This window comes from Triturus cristatus, chromosome 1_2 (assembly GCF_964204655.1).
Source record: "Triturus cristatus chromosome 1_2, aTriCri1.1, whole genome shotgun sequence".
NCBI classification, from domain to species: Eukaryota; Metazoa; Chordata; class Amphibia; order Caudata; family Salamandridae; genus Triturus; species Triturus cristatus.
The window spans coordinates 774,968,740-774,986,692 of NC_140580.1; the positions used below are offsets into that span (position 1 = coordinate 774,968,740).

Sequence of the window (17,953 nt, forward strand, 5' to 3'; positions counted from 1 at the left end):
TGGCTAGAGGACATACCTATAGCAGAAGATTGCAACCGATATGGGGGAGCAGATCCCAAGTGGCACTTAACCCTATGAATGTTCAACCACAAAACCAAGCAGAGGGAAACCTGAATGCACCTTACATTCAACCATAGGGACGTCTGTCAGCCCACTGAACCCCCGCAGCAGGGATTAGGTAGTTGGACAAACGCATGGCAGCAGCAAGCACAGACAGGGAACTCAGCCTAACAGGGAGTGGGGAAACAACCTCAGCAAGGAGTGGTAACTGTCTGGGGAGGTAATACCTTCACAAAAACACAGAGACCAAAAGTGCAGTAAGCTAAACTCCCAGAGTAAATTGCACCCCTTCACCTACACACCCAAAAATTGTACCAAACCAAAAGGACCAATGAGACAACTTTGGGAATTCAAGCTTTTACTTGCATCCAGGGTTTCGGGGGCTGTTGTATGTGCTCTGCCAACCAGGTATCCTCACTAAAGTTCGCCATAAAGTGCGCCTGAGGGAACCAAGGATCCACTCTGCTGCTGATCCCCCAGGGCTGTGTTGCCTGGCCACACAACAGGGGAAAGGCAGGCTCCCTAAAATAGTATTTGAAAAGCAAATACCCAAGTTCCCGCATCCAAAATTCAATAGGGATGTGTTCCTACTACGAGGTCGAAAGGTCCCCATTCTCAGGCATTCGGCCCGGGACCAATGTTTCCTTTGTGGCGTGTAGCCCCAACAGCACCTCCAAAAACCAGAGGTCTCCACCCAATGGAGGCCCCCTAAAGTTCTAAAACAAAGCTGTCCTCCAGTGGTGGGAACCAGAATTCCTTTATGCATGGGATAGTGAAGACCCCAAAACCTCCACAGCACATGCACAAGAACCAATAAGCGTAAGGTGCCCACATAAGGTCGAATCCCAGCACTTAGGCGGGGGAATTCTCCAGAGTAGCCAGGCATCCAAGAATTGATGGGCAGTCCAGTTCATCATCCTCACTCTGCAGACTTTGGCGAACATTTTTTGGCCTTAGCCCTCGGCTCTTCATGTTCTTATGTTCCCAGCAATGTTTTCTTTCTCAAGTTTTTCCAATTTCCAAAGTTTGACACCCCATGCCATGCCTCTCCAAAATTGCAAGGGAATCATGCCGATGCATCAGAAGTACCTAGCCACAAGCCAGAAACAGCAGGTCCAAATGAACTGAAAGGAAGCAGGATGTGCTCCAAGGCAGAGGGGGGTGCCTGCGAGAGGGGGGATCCTGGTGTCCACCGCAGCTTCTGGCAAGAGTAGAACACCAAATATGCTCATCTCCATATCAGTCCTAGCAACTAGCCAACGTATTATGCCTCACACACACCATCCGGAAAAAGCAGTAGGCCCCAACCTCAGACACCACAAGATGGCATAAACAGGGATACATGGGGGGGCTACTAAACAAATGTCCTCCCCCTAGGCATCATGATAAATGAGGTAGCAGATTGTGCAAGACCTAGGGAAACACCCAAAAACCAACAAAAAAGCCCAAACTTAGCCCAAAAGAAGTAGCTAGAGAAAGGGCGGAATCAAAATATCTGGCACGGCAAGGGACGGTCACATTGCAGACCACATGCCAGGAACTAAGAGATACACACACGTGATCTCGGGGCACATTGCAACTACTAACAACAATTAAAAGCGACACACCCCTCCTCCAACAGTCCTGTGCACTTGTAGGTCAAAACACATGCCCTCACCGACGGCGCCTCCATGCACACACCAGGAGAGACATGTTTTTGGAAAGCTGGTGGCTGCCATAGAACCCTAACTAAAAACTGATGTGATCCATGCATATGATCACAAGACCATTCCATAAATATTTTGCATTATTCCAAGCACCCAGTTATGTGTGAAGGAGGGGAGGGAGCAGCGGTTCATAAAAGAAATTAACTCGTCCGATTACCAATAAGCCATCTTTAATTTTTATCTATCAAAAAGATACCCCGACCAGGGCCACCTTCCAGTGCCTCACTAAAATTACGACTAGTGGAGTGTGGAGAACACACCCCCTAAGGGAAGTACAGGAACCCCCAAAAAATTATTGATGACGGCGCACATGTATAATTTCATAATTTATAAAAATTACTGAGTTCTTATTCAACAGGTCTATAACAAAACCGCACAGTGCACCACCTCTCAGCTGTCACATCAACACCCCAGCATGGATCCAAAGTGTATGAATCAAGATTATGAACTTACACCACAAATGTTTTTGTTTGAACTGTTAAACCCAAGTCACTGGATGACCACAGACACCTCCCCTGGATCCATAGAAAGACCTGTAATATTCCATAACAATTTATGTATTATTGCACTTCTGGTTACCCTCTGTTTATTTTGGGTGCTGCCGCATCTATTCACTACTAAAGAACTGTTTGGCCAAATGGAGTCCATTCAAAAACTGTCACAGCATTGGCGCAGGGATCTCTCCCTAGTCACAATTACACCAAACCAAACACTAGCATCCCACATGCACTACACAGCGTCCTCTTGCACAGCAAGTGGTCAGCACATGACCACCGTGGGCTCCTGGACATCAGCCAGGTCATTTTACATCTGTTCACTAATACCGCATGCAGTAGGCGCAGATAGACTTTACTTATTACCAGAGGTAGACCCCGAAAAAACAAAATACCTTCTTCACTTATACCTATGCAGACTTAGGACCAAAATACAACCCAACAAAGTAAAACCCCACTGCGTAGTAATGAATCTGACCCGATATGAAACCAACCCAATGGCTCTATACCTTTTCACCTAGCCTAGTGATATCCAAACTGAGCTGGACAGGGTGCGCAGAAAGGGCACCATAGGGGAGGATACTGTTTGGCCCCGAGACTTCCCAGAAGAGATTCTTGGAGGTAGAGAAACCCCCACCCCAATGCACAAACGCATCTGATCCTGTTTCCATTTGTGGTCCAAGGGTCGCCCTTAGCGTATCTGGGGTGGTCTTTTTTAACAACAAGTGGACTCCGACATGGAGTTCCTGTATAGGGCCGTCCAGCACAAGGATAAAAAGGGGAATGACTCCCTTGGGGGCGGGTTGAATGTTAATGTTAATGTTACTGGGTATTTATAGAGCGCACGGCTACTCCCAGGAGTGTCCCTGTGCTACAAAGTAAAGGAGACCAGTGACAGAACACAACTGCACAGCCCCAAGGCCACTGATCAGTTATACAAACAGCCAAATTTTGAGATTGCGATGAAAACTAAAAAGATCCTCCTCCTGACGCAAATCACGAGGTAAGCTATTCCAGAGCCAAGAGGCCACTACTTGGAAAGAACGTTCACCCAAACAAGAGCGAAGAAACCTTGGGGTCTGTGAAAGAGATGAATTAGAGGACCTCAGGTTTCGAGATGAAACATAAAGCTGTCATCTATTTCTCAAATACGGGACCCCAATGTTATGGATGGCCTTATAGGCCAGCACAAAGGCCTTAAAGTTCATCCTCTTACGTACTGGGAGCCAGTGCAAGGACCTAAGGTGAGGGGTCATATGGGTCCTGAAGTCAACCATAAGTATGGCTCTTGCCGCGGCATTCTGTACCACCTGAAGGCGGCCGATAAGATAGTCCGGCAAGCCGAGATAAAGAACGTTGACATAGTCAAGACGCGACAAGATCAGTGCTTGGACTACTATCTTCCTGTGGGATGGTGAGAGTAATGGAAGAAAGTTGCGCATCATTTTCAATCAGCCGAAACAGGTGCCTGTCACAGCCTGGACCTGGGATTTCATGGACATATCCTTGTCCAGTTTGACCCCTAAATTCTTGACCGTAGTGGCTAAGGTAGTGGGAGGAGACATGTTCGATGGCCACCATTCACGCCACTCATCCCCAGGATTGCAACCGAAGAAAATGATTTCTGAAATCTCCGAGTTGCAAAGAAGTTGGTTCTGTTTAAACCATCCAAATACTGTGGATAAACAAAGATAGATCACACTCCCGTTGAGAGCCTCGCCCTTACCACATGTGAACAATAATTGTGTATCGTTGGCGTAAGAAACGATTTTGGCACTGAAATGTTCAACCAATGGCACCAATGGGGCCATAAACACGTTAAACAGGGTAGGACTTAAAATAGATCCCTGAGGGACGCCAACATTCATGGGCAAAATGGATGCCACAAAAGGAAGGGACTAGACTGTTTGCTGGCGATTTTCCAAATAAGATCTGAACCACTGAAGGACGGTTCCTCCAATACCGCATCCTTGGAGACGACCCAAAAGTAGTTCATGAGGAACGGTATCGAAGGCCGCGGACAGGTCAAGCAGTCTCAAGCCTGCCTTCCCACCTTTGTCCAATGTGGACTTAATGGATTCTGATATTTCCGGGAGAGCTGTTTCTGTGCTAAAATTAGCACGGAAACCAGATTGGCTTGAGTGTAAGACACCATTTGTTTCAACAAACTCCCCAACGACCTGATTTACAAATTTCTCCAAAGCCTTGGAAAAAAACGGTAGCAGCGAAATAGGTCTGTAATTGCTGGCTACCGAAGGGTCGGCAGATGGGTTTTTTAAAAGTGGGAGAATTTTCCCGTGCTTCCAGCTATCGAGCAACATTCCTTCAGCTAATGATAGATTCAGAACCTTATTAACGGCCGGGTTTATCACCTCTGCAACAGACGCGAGAATTTTCGCGGGGCAAGGATCAGAGGGAGAGGCCGATTTCAGCGAGCGCATAATTTTTAATGAGTCTTCCAATGTGATCATTGGGAATTTCAGAAGGGACCCACCAGCATTTAGGTGAGAGAGGAGGGGTGTTTTCCAGGCTGCCTACTGAAAGTGAGGATACAGCTCCAAATGAAGCTTGTATTGTAGAGATTTTCGTATAGAAATAATGTGCAATGCTCGCCGTCCATTCCTCAGTGGGGGTGAAAGGATTCTTTATTGCACACGGAGCCGCAAAGTTTTTAACAATTTTAAAAAGTTCTTTGCTTTTATTGCCTGCCTTCTCTACTTTTAAATTTAGGAAGTTCTTTTTTTCCAGGCGAACTTTGGCATAATGGGCTTTTAATGCCACCTTATAAGTTAGCTTATGCGCTGGATTAAAGTCCTTCCTCCAAATTCTCTCCAAACGTTTACAAAGACTTCTACTTTTCCTAAGGGCCTCCGTGAACCAAGGGGCTGATGCTCTGCCACTATTGGCAGCACCGAGTTTTGGAGGGGCAAGCTCATTAGCGCGGGTTTCCAACCAACTCTCTAATGCAAAAACATCATGCGTTAGACTCTCTTTAAAACAGGTCGGATGTGTTTTAATTAAATTTCCTAGTGCCACCGAAGTCATCAGATTAAAAGGTTTAAAACTACAGGTACGCTCTATGCATTACGTATGAGACTGAACCAGTTTTTTCTTTATTCTGAAAGTGAGTAGGCAATGGTCTGACCATACGATAGAGCGGGGTGGGTCCATTTCAATCTTATCTGTAGAAAAAACCTGATCAAGAATATGACATCTTTCATGCGTGGGGGTGGAAACATATGGAATAAGGTTTAACATATTAAAAGATTCATAAAGCTTCAAGGAGTCATTATCCAAGCCCTGATCCATATGAATGTTAAAGTCCCCTAGTACCAGACATTGTTTGTATTTTGCAGTTATAGGGGCGATAGCATTGCCTAATGACTCCAGAAAGCTTTTCACCGGACCTGGAGGCCGGTATATTAATGTACCTGCAATTGACTGGTGAGCCGATACCTTTAACAAAAAAACAAGGCTTTCAGCATCCACCAAGTCATGATTGGGTAATATAGTGCAGATAAACAAACTTTTATAAATAATAGCAACTACCCCACCGCGTCCACCCAGTCGATCTCTCCTCAGTATAAGGTAGTTCGGGGGGATCGCGTTTGCAATAGTTGGGTTTGAGCCTTCATGGAGCCATGTTTCTGTTAAAAACAAGACATCATGTTGTAATTCAAATGATAACTTGACCACCCCATGTCAGGAAATCTGGGATACTGACGTGGATGGATACACTTGGTTAGAAGGGAAAGAGCAACCTCTAATTCTATGACTTACACTGTATTCCTTGTATTTCAGAGAATGCTTCCACTGGGCATGAATGAAAACTGCTGTACGATCTTGCACATTCAGGATACGCAATGGAGCACCTCCACACTGATGAATTTTAAATGGCAGTCCGGCAAGTTTGCCTATACTCAGCTCGTCCCTGGTTGGGGCGGACTCTGTTCTCTGGTCACCATTTACCCACCAACCATGATCATTCCTAGAGAAGAACTATCAGATTTGTACCAGCACCCGTTAAAGAAGAAGACAACCTTGCGGCATAAGGCTCGTGAAAAAAAGAACTGTGGAATATTTTGTCTGGGCTCAGTACAAAGACATTCCAGAAGACTTCAGACTGTTCACAGACACACAAGTATTGGCAGGAGGTTCCTTACCCTTCTTCACAGTACTGACAAAAGTAAAGGCCCACTGGTTACAAATACGCATGTGGGAGATGCTTAAAATGATGAACAGCACTGAGCTTAGCCTTAGTTAAGTCAAGGAAGAACTGAGAGCAATCTGCCTCATGGTGATGAAGCATCAATATGTGTTAGACTTAATGACAGCGATGGAGGGAGGGGTGTGTGACAAGATCGGTGCATCCTGCTGCATGTTTATCCCAGTGAATGACATGGACAATGGGACATTGACCCTGGCCATCCAAGCACTGCACCATTTACAAAGCGACCTGCGTGAGGAGGGAGGTGCCCCTGAGCACGAGTGGTTTTCGAATTGGCTCTTGTGACTCCCCCGTGGATCTCCGGTCTGTTAACAAATTCACCGGTTGTGAACTCCACGTCAACCCTGACCTAGAAATACATAGTCAGGCAGGCTCTGAGAACTAGGCCTAAGGTCACTGATTGACATGTCACAGGTGGGGCAACACGTAGCGGGCTGACAAATGCACAGGTCAATCCCCCAGATAGGTGCAGCAACACCACAATATCCTCATTAAAGCACACATGGCCAGAGAGGCACGTATGTTCTCAAAACACCATGGAGTCAGCTGCCACATAAGTTAGGAACATATAGCCAATCAGGACACAGCACACACAGGATACATAGTGATATCGCGCTCCCCAATGCTGGACATCTGGACACGTTACCCACTGGCTGCATTGTGTCCACACAAGGTTGAGGCCCGCCTGGATTCCCCATCAAATAGATTCATTTACAACTCCAAAGGTAGCAACTTACATTCCTTACCAAACAAGGATCGCTGGAACCATTATGGCATTCAACTATTTGTATATAAAGTAATCTCAGATTGATTGTAAGTTGAGACAGTCCTCAGACCCTATGCCTGTAACTGTTCTCCCGGCTGCATTGTTTAATTAAACAAACTTTTCCTGTTTTGCCAAACGCCTCTTGCTTTCTCGAGGTATTTCATGTTCAAGCAACACTTGCTGAGTCAGAATCATCTGTGGTTTGGAATTTTTTTTAAGGTTTTATAGATTATTGATGAACCGTGTGTTTTGGACAAGAAAGTTCCATGAAATTGTAGAAGTCTGCCAAATGTGGTTTTTTAATGTCTATTAGAGCGACATTAAACTTAAAAAAACATAATAATTCAATGGCTGAAGGCTGAACATATATAGGATTGTGAGATTGAACAATATCTAAAATAAAAAAGGATACGCAAAGAGGCCCAAGCTTTCCAGAACGATAAAAGAGGATCTAATTTTATGACAGATTAAACCACAAGGAGGTGAGTTCTGATCCCTTAATCTTCTAAGAAAAACACCTATTCAGATGTTTTACAGTTAAAATTTAATCTTTAATAATCTGAAAGCAGTGAAGAGCGAGGATCTCGCTCAGACACCTACAGTCAAATAAATGCCAGGATTGCTTAAACCTAACTTATTTTAAAAATGTTTATATAGCATTTTTGGCCTGACAAACCATTTTTGGTGGCTTCATCCACAAGCAATCAATGGCCCGGCTTGGGAGGATATTGAATTAGATCTGGTTCCCCCACTACCTCTCATTAACACTTTTAAAATAAACCCATAATGGTATTTATGATTGTAAAGTTACTACAAATAACTTTACAACCATATTTTATATTTTGGCTATATAGGGAGCACGTCACAATTGGGCAGAGACATCTGCCATTGAGCAAAATAGGAAAATTCAAGAAAGTGTTTTATTTCATTTTATAATTTCATTTATAATTCATAATTTTCAAACAATAATTTAAAAACACTCACATTCACTAACATTTTTATTTTATGTTTAATAAAGTTGGTTAAACCTTATAGAACACTAAGGGGCTGATTACGATGTTGTTCGGAATGGCTCCGGATGGAATTCGGTATTGTCGAATCCGATTCGGAATCCTTGTTTCCGGCCGAATCAGTCATTTTTCCCACTGACCAAATATGATGTCGGGAAACTGTTCAAACAGTCTGAATAGGTTCCAAAAGGCATTTAGTCGGTTGGAGTCTTTCGAAGCTGAATCGTTCAGCTCAATGGGCACGGTTTACGGACGAGCGATTAGGATGACCGATTTGGACAGCCGTTCCGACTCGGTTTGCCCGAGAGAAAACAGCTTTTGGAATTGGTCTTTGGGGGCCAGTTGCAGGCCCCCCTTCACTCAGAGGCATCCGATTGTGGCCTGTGGGGTTACCCAAGGGACCCCTCTTCCCAACCATGCACAATGTGGCTGGTACCATGGGGTGCCCGCCACAGGGTCCAAGGTTTTCCCCACACCACTTTTTTCAAAGGGAGCCTGTGTTCTTGTTCAAGTCAATGCAGGTCCGACTGAAGGATGTTGGGAAGCATCGTAATCTATCAGTCAGACTCACAGGACCCGATTCAGTAGGAGACGAGTCTGGAACCGATTTGTTCGGTAAGTTTCCCAACGACATCATAATCGGCCCTTAGTGTTTTTACAAATAATTATGATAATATATAATTGTTTACCATTTAAATATGCATATAACTTTAAATGTTGCACTTATTTAATTAATGTAATATGTAATATTAGTAGCTATGGGGTGTTATTTTAATTCATAGTCTCCAATTTTATCTATGGTACCATATTGCAGTAACAGTGGTTGCCCATGTGTGCTGCTTGGCTTACGCCAAGGCTGAGCTTAGTACATTTGAGCCTATTTTGACACCTTTAGGGCTGCATTAACTTTAGAAGTGTGTTTTACAAATTCCAATAGTCTTACTCTTTTCTGGGTGTGCTTTTGTATTAGCATGTCCATCCCTAAACCACTCCTACATTTGCCTAACTCCCTCCCATTTAGTAGTATGCATTCTCATTTTACAACCACTCCCCTAGTACCTCCACATTTACTACAAAAACCTCTACCTATGGATGTATAAATCTCTGCACACTTGGCTGAGCAAATAGGGGAGGCAGATCAGAGGTTTCCAGATGTAGGTATGTGACTAGCATTTTGTAGTATGTGAGTAGGACACTGCCTTACTGCTTTACGTACTGTAAATTGCAATATTTGAATCATGCCCAAGACATGCTCTAAGCTTCATAACACAAATCAGTGAATTTGCAAGGTGGTACTATTAAGAATCCACAGCATAGTAGAGATAAGAAAGTGATCATTTGGCATGAGGCTGATGACAAGGATATGAAGCGGAGTAAAGAGGCCAGACAGAAGAGTCAAATAAAGGAGTGACTGTTATTTGTATAGGCATAATGGGCATAGATTTAATGTTGTCTTCCTGTGAACCATTATTGCTTTTTTGTGCTATGTATGTCCTTGTGCATCGCTCTTTTGAGTGTAATTGATGGTGGGCAGTTTGTGTGTTTTTGGTGTTAAGTAGAGTAAGAAGGGATGTCTAAGTTGTCTATCTCATTAGCTACTGTTACTCTCCTTATGTTAGTTCTAGATTCCAGAATGTGTTGCTGAAGCTGGTCAGTCGGGGCATAACCAGTAAGAATTTAATCTATATGCCAGGTATGCCTTCAAGTTGATTGTTGAAACAATGTTTAAACTTCACTCTTTGTAGTCCACTTTTTCTTGTAATATATCATATATTTATAGACAGTAGCAAAGAATAATTAATATTGCATAACTTTTTATGTTTAACAGCACGTGCCTTCAAAGCAGAGTGAGGTACTGAATAATATTTAAATATTTTTTATTGATTGGTCAGAACTCAATAATACACAGTTATCAAAACCATAAGAAATACACAACACATATTAGGTAAGATTTGCGTAAAAAAACGCAGCACAATAAAAGGAAACCACTGAATGTAGGAAATGTACATCTATACAGCCTGGGCTTATATATTAAAACATTTAACATACTCCTTAATGTGACCCAACGGAAAATACATAACAATAAGCACTAAGGTACAGATGCTATAACTAACTCTTCTGCAGGGTTAGCTAAAGGTGATCAACATTGAATTCACTATTTTCATACTCGATTACAGCTCATGTCATAATATTGTCTTTGTATAGGATGAGAAGGACACTGACTTCACTGACTTAAGCCCCACTTTAAACTAGATTGTATTCAAATCTTTCTCATGTACATTCAAGGGGGCAATAATAGATCAACTGGGCAAAAAAACTAGAACAACAAGTACAATTGTCTTCAAGCAGTCCTAAAAATCCCATGGAATTTTGTACTCACAGTACATCAGAGGCAAAGACTAAAATCTGAATGGCGAGCCTATCAAGATATCTTGCTTTGAATGTAAATAGTGTGTATTTACACGCCTACCACTGAGTGCTTCTCTGCACAATACATTTCATGGGCCCGCTGATGAACAAAGAAGACCATAGGCTTCAGATCCACCAAGTAGTAAAGAGAGAGTCAAGGCCCACCTCTGTTATCAATAGAATGATTGCTTGTGCTACACCCTGCCTTCTCTAAAAAGCTCTCTGTTCAAACATTTAGGATTACAATGTCTAAGTGTCGACGGTTCTACCCAAGATAGCTTGACCCATCAATGGTCTTCCTTTGATGAACCTGCTTTAATGCTGTGTCAAAGTGCCGAGATGTTGCCCGATAAGAACCCCTGAACTTTGGTGCTAAACTATAAATGCTTTCAGCAATGCTTAGCTGATCAACATAAAATAATTACCTGTATGTTCACATAATTAAAGTGGAGGACCCTGTCATTCAAAATCACACCCTCCACAAATGGCTCATGATCTTACTTACCTGACAAATACCTTAACTTTGGATTTTAATGGGCCTCTATAGAGTATTTTCTTATCACAGTAGAACTACAAGACCTACAACAATTGGAGAAGATTAGAGCCATTTTCTTATGATGGCTGCAAAGCAGCATATGGCAATAATGGATCCATAATATCCTGAGTAATGGTTCAGTAGGTGACACAGTCTGAAAGTCTCATCAAGGTTTTGTTCAGTTAAAATGAAACATTTTGGGTCAGTGCAAATCCAAGTCTCTTCGGACAGGGTTTGGAATGTCCGCCATTGACACTGAAATGCAATGAGGCAATACAATATGCATATATCAAGACTGAATCACTCTCTGTGTGAGGACCTCAACTCTCTATCCATCAGGATCGCATTATTTTTGTTCCGATTTAGGAAAGGGTTGAAGACGTACCTCTTTAAAGAACACCAGATCACAATGCGTTAACAATCCACAAAACAGCTACTTCTCCTACCACTCATTGACTTTATGCCTACTTTTGGCCATGTACAGCGCTCTGCTGCCTTTTGGCTAGGTTTGCATTAAAGAAGTACCACATGCATACATGCATCTAGAGACAGACACAGTGGCATTACATTACACTAGGCACACTCTGGATGACTGCAAAGCGTAGCATGCCTGGAGATAAATAAGATGGTGTTCTGATGGAAACAGTGTGGTTTGGTGAGATTCAGTGTATACCTAGAGACACTATTTTATTTGGAAAACCACTCTGCAACTGATTGGGAGATAACAGGACATCCATGATGGTCAACAAGATTTCACTGTGTAATTGGTTGGCAATGGAGCCTATTTAGAGGTCAAGTAGATGTTATTGTTATAATCATATAGTGATTGATTGCAGGTTAGTGCAGGGATGGATGGACTGCCTGATTTAATCTCAGCCAATGGCAGTCAGTCGGGGCCACATTCAGATAAATCATTTTTTACTCACTATGCCACTCCAGCCACATGCAAATCATTCTTGGATCTCCTACCATAGGAACATTCCAGCTGAAACTCTCAGGACTGGCAGCACCCAGGAAGACATTGTGATTGCCACACCTATTGATGGGTCTAGGGCAGAGCAGGAGGCAGATGTGATGTCACTGTTTTAAAGCAAGAGGCACTGGATGAACCCATGGTTGCGCCTATGAGATGTCTGGAGGAAGACAAGATGTCAATGCAGTAATTGTATTGCTATAAATTGGGAAGTATGGCATGTGCGAGGTCACACACGATATTGTGATGAGCACAGTAGTAGAACCAGTTTCGTTTTAACCTTTGCTCTTACATGAGTGTCATTGCCGTACAATAGGTGAACCATTTTCAATCTAACTTTTGCTCCTGCTTGAGTGCTGTTACTTCATGGATCCATGTAAATTGCCTCAAGTGAACGAAGACAAGATCGAGGTTCTGTTTTTTGGCCACCCGGGAGTTGCTTGGTCACCAGCTTTGTGGCATAACAAACTCAGTCCATTGCCCTCTCCAGTGAATTCAGCCAGAAGCCTTGGTTTCATCTGACAAGTAACCTCTCATTTTTCTTAGCGAATCAATCACGTACCTGACATCTGCTTTTCACTTCTTCACCTGCTCATGAAAATTATTCCACTCCTGCCCATCTGTGCTAGCAGAACCGTAGTTCAGGCCTAATGGCTAAAAGGGTCGACCCCGGAGCTGGAGAATTGGGCTTTAGTCTCAGCATGGACGCTCAACATCCTGTGATTCTGGGCAAATCATTTAATCTCCCCGTGCCTAACAAAAATGAATGTGTCTGTCTGTAATGCAACTGGTGCTTATGTAAAGCGCTCCGATACCTTCGGGTCTGGGGTCGTGCTATATAAACTGCAAAAACAAAATGACGTTGCGCCTTGACTATGGGAGTGTGATGTATCTGGGCCTCGCCATAATACCTCACCCATTAACTTCAAGTTGTTCAGAACACGGCAAATCATCTGATTCTAAACCTCCCTTCCACAGATTCTTTATCTGCCAAGCTAAAGGATTTGCATTATCTTGCTGCCTAAAAACATTCACCATTCAAAGCTCTATGTTTTTGTGATAAGAGCCATTCAGAGTTCAGACTCTGTCTATCTTAGCAACTAATTCCGATTCTACAGTCCTCTTGGAACCTATGGTCCTCTGCCTCAAAGCTTGTGGTATACCCTCTGGGTATTTGCAACAGTTTAACATCCCATTAATGTAACATAATATAACATGACATAACATAGCATAGAATAGCATAACATAGCATAACAGCATAGCAAAGCATAGCATGGAACAGCACAGCATAGCATTGAATAGCAAAGCATAGCATAGGCTGGGTATGGGGAAAGCCTAGAGGCAGTTAGGATGCCATTGTGACAGATAAACTGTGAACGATTTGAGTCTAACGACAAAGACAACTCATTGATGTGGGTAGGCTGTGATTAGTGTGGAGATGTAGCACATCTGGGGGAAGACAGACTGCGATCGGTGGCTGTAAGGAAAGGAAAAAATGATTCTTGGGAAAGTCCAGAGTGACTTAGGGCCTGATATGGAGCTCGGCAGATGGGTTACTCCATCAAAACGTGACAGATATCCTGCAGAGTTTTTTTTTAACAGAGTTATTTATATAGCGCAAACTTGACCCGAAGATATCGGGTATCTGAGCGTTTTACACGAGCACCAGTTCCGTTACATTAGGACACATTCATTGTTGTTAGGCACCGGAAGATTACGTGATTTGCCCAGAATCACAAGATGTTGCACGTCCTTGCTGAGATTCGAACCTGGTTCCCCAGATTTGAGGTTGACTGCCCTAGTCGTTAGGCCAACTCCTCTCCAAGTGCATTGTATCCAATGGCACTTGTAATATGTCAGACAGGAGATCCGTCACATTTGTGATGGAGTAATCCATCCACCAAACTGCAAATCAGGCCCTTATCCAATGAATAGGGTTGGCAATTGTTTCTAGCTACAAGAAAGGCTAGGTACCCCCACAAGAAAAATCCTGATTAAAATGCTAATGATGTCATATTGTCTATTACTTAAGCACTGCTGCCTCTGATAGTATACTTAAGGTTTTTTTTAAATTCTAGCCTAGGTACAATTTTCAGAATATAGTAGTGTATACTTATAAAGATGTATGCTTGCACATCGCAGAGTTACACATGCATGATAACTCTGTGGGATGAAAGAGATATATTTACACATTTTCAGGTTGCTGTTCTGCATGTAGAAGTCCTGTCTCAACCTTATATCCTGCCCAAGTCTAGAGTACGATTTGCACTGAGTCAGTTAATAATAAAACATATTCCATTAGCCCCTACAGACTTTCGGTTTGTTATGTGTCCTATGCACAGGGTGAACATATAAATTTCAAACGAGAAAACTGTTCCTGGTTTTCTTAGATCATTTTTATGCTCTCAGTCATGGTAATATGTTCGCTGTTGAGATGCGTATTTCTGGAGTTTTGTAATGCAAATCAAGGGACCCTTATTCTTGCAAAGAGAAGCACCGTCAATGGGTTGATTAAAATAAGACGGGAGACCCGACTCTGCATCAGAATTACCCAGAAACCAATATTGTTGTTTCATTGACCAAAAGTCTTAAGTCTAGCCTACCATCTTCACAATTTTTAAAATAGACAGTTTCAACATGTGCATGGCCCTATAAGGGAGGGACCCATAAACTTGCACCAGGAGAAGCTATGACTGTCAAGAACCCATCGGCCCACATTGGTCATAGCTCAAGGCACAGAGAAAAAGCCTGGACAGAGCCTTTCATGAGAACGGATACAATACGCTTCTACTTTCACTTTAAAACATACGTGAGACATTAAATAATCCTTCAGTATCATTTCAGATTGTATACAGGATACTCCATTTACAAATCAAGAAGCCACAACATCAGAGACATTTTACATTACACAACACCTACATTTTAGGGAAAGGAGTGGCAGAAATTGACATTTCTGAGTCCATGACACCATGTTCAGAGTCACAACAGAGCATCAAATAACATCTGACCATCAGACCTGTTTTTGTTAATTGTTTGCAGATGGGAACTGAAGCATGTGCATGTTTTTTTTAACTTCTTTCATCAAACCTACTGCTATGATGAATTACCACTGTGTTAAGAAATCGTCTGTTTTTTTCTATCCATGTGTCATCATGTAGGTAAAGGATGAGTGTATAGGTAAAAGTAACTTTATGCATGAGGCCTCAAAAGTCCTTATGCTGGTCAGTTCTGCCTCTTACATCTTCACGGATCCTTTGGAGACCTCACTCTGCATCGTCGATAAAGGGAAATGCTCACACTCAATTGAGTTCGACGAGTTCCACTTGCAGCTTTGAATGAGCGATTTCACTTCCTTCTTGAAATTGTTGTTTAAAAATCCATATATAATGGGATTGACGCACGTAGACATCATCGCCATCAGGTGACAAAGGGAGAAGATCAGATCATGGTGGCACACTGCAATAGCCTCATGATTCCACTCGTAAATGTTATTGAAGACATAGAAGGGAAGCCAGCAAAGAGCAAATGCAGCAACCATGGATGCAAGCATAACATTGACTCTCTTAATGTGGGACATCCTACTGTTGTACTCACTTCTCTCAAACAAATCTTTCCTTCTCCGCAGACGCAAATATATGCGAAGGTAACACAAAAAGATAAAGAAGAGAGGTACACAATACTGGAAGACAAACATGAAGGTTGTGTAAATTAATCTATGCTGAACCGATGGCCATTGTTCCATGCAAGCCCCTTTCCCAGCGGAGGACTCAACAGCAAGCGAAAACTTCATGTGCAGTTCTGTGTTCAGGATTGAGTAGGTTATAAAGGGCACTGAAAGGAGTCCTGCTGTAATCCAAATCATGGCGATAGCAATATAGGCCTGAGTAATGTTAGGCTTCCACCCCGTTGGGTTTATTATTAATTGATGTCGTTCCAAGGCAATAAGTATTAGGGATAAAGTTGACACAGTCACTGAGGCACATTGGAGAAAATTTGTTAGCTTGCATAGTCCTTCTCCGAAGAGCCAGTGCTTCTTGATGACGGACACCACTGTCGCCGGCAAGCAGAAGATACACACAATAATATCAGAGAAGGACAAATTAGCAATAAGTGTATTGGTCACATTGGACTTGTCTTTTTGTCTGGCTATGACACAAATCAAACATAGGTTTCCTAAAAGCCCTATGATGGTAAGCAGGCTGTACGAGGTGCTCAAAAATGAAGTAATGTCCGTGGTATTTTCACACTGGTCCTGAAAAGGTGACGTGAGGTTGAATGCGTGGTTTTTATAGAATATCGCCAACGTTGTGAGGTTCATTTTGGAGTCGAAAAGGACTACAGAAGGAATCTGGCTTTAAAGAGACAACCACATTTGGTTGTTATTCAAGTTCTCCCGCATGAAGGCCTGTTGGAAAAAATACATATAATGCAGATTAGAGATTGGTAATGTTGTATTTCAACAAAAGTTTAAAACTAAAGAATGTGTTGGCATTTCTTTCAAAATTTGTGGATAACATAGTCTCACGAAAATCACAAAACTCATCTACTGAAATTACTCTTGACGATGTTCTCAAAATACTTTCATCTTTCACTGTATTTACTGTGTCAGATATTTAAGGGAAACAGACATTACAACATAGCTGTTGCCATGCATAGCCTTTAACACATGTGATTTTACAGCGCATATGCCTTTACCACACATGCCTTTACAATGAATTACATTGTAAAGGTATGAACGGTAAGGGCATATGCGTAGTAGAGGTGGTAAGGGCATATACGTGATAGAGATGGTAAGGGCATATGCGTGGTACAGGTAATCGCCATCATTGGAGAAGAAGAGACCGAGCTTTCGTTTCCGTTTAAGGGGGGGGGGGGAAACAACCTGCACATCGGCTTTCCCTCATGGAGGTAAGGGGGATTTCACAGGAGGGCGTGAGGCGGGGGAGGGGTTTTCAAGGATGGTAAATAAAAAAATCACAATGCTGCTGTAACTAGCATGACAGCAGCACCATGATTGGTCTTAGCACCGCGGTTCGGCGCTCAGATAGGGACTGGGAGTCTGAGCATGTTCTCCACCCAGGCTGTGCAATACAGCCAGGTAGAGAACATGCTAAGTGCGCATGACTGTTTGGCAGGCCCAAGACAACCGGCCAAACCATCATGCACACTTAAGGGAGTGCCCACCACTCCTCACCCTGCTGTGGACAGCCCAGCACCCTCCTGCCGATCAACTGGTCCTGAGCCAGTACGGAAAAATAAAAGAATAATAACATTGCGTTGTTATCATTTTATTTTTCCTCTTAGAACTGCTCTCAGAGCAGTGGGCCACGCTCCTCTGCTTTAGTGGAGGAGCCCCCGCTGTGTGCCATTATTTGCATCTCTTAACTAGTGAAAAAATTACATTAACAATGAAAGATAAATGAAAAAAATGCATTGTGCACCATCTGGTTGGTTCAAATGTCGGCCCAAAATTGCACCAATGAGACCTATGCAATCTGGAAATATCAGCTCAAAATACTCATGCAATAGCATCAGTGTAATTTATTGAATTCTTCCCCTGAACATTTCACTGGACTATATGTATTCTTCATGTAGTGAAATGTTGTGAAAAAGATTCAGCAAATAGGTTTTCTTGTATCAAGGTTATTTTGTGACACTAAGTAGCATGTATATCTGCCAGGTACATTTTTGTTTATAGATGTTGCTTCTGTATAATATATATTTTTTAATTAATTCTATTAAGTTACTACATTGGCTGCTTCAGTTTTAGTA

The 17,953-nt window shown here is 42.7% G+C and overlaps 1 protein-coding gene across 2 annotated transcripts in view; it reads right to left on the reverse strand.

Moving 5' to 3' along the window:
• Nucleotides 1-10,124: 10,124 nt before the first annotated feature.
• The window catches only part of LOC146868015 (neuropeptide Y receptor type 4-2-like), a 198,727-nt gene continuing 190,898 nt past the window's right edge, over nucleotides 10,125-17,953 (reverse strand). For both annotated transcript variants that reach the window (XM_085608780.1, XM_085608781.1), the window contains exon 2: nucleotides 10,125-16,586. In XM_085608780.1, the coding sequence (XP_085464906.1) occupies nucleotides 15,417-16,499 (1,083 nt within the window). In that variant the 5' untranslated portion in view covers nucleotides 16,500-16,586 and the 3' untranslated portion in view covers nucleotides 10,125-15,416. The remainder of the gene's footprint in view (nucleotides 16,587-17,953) is intronic.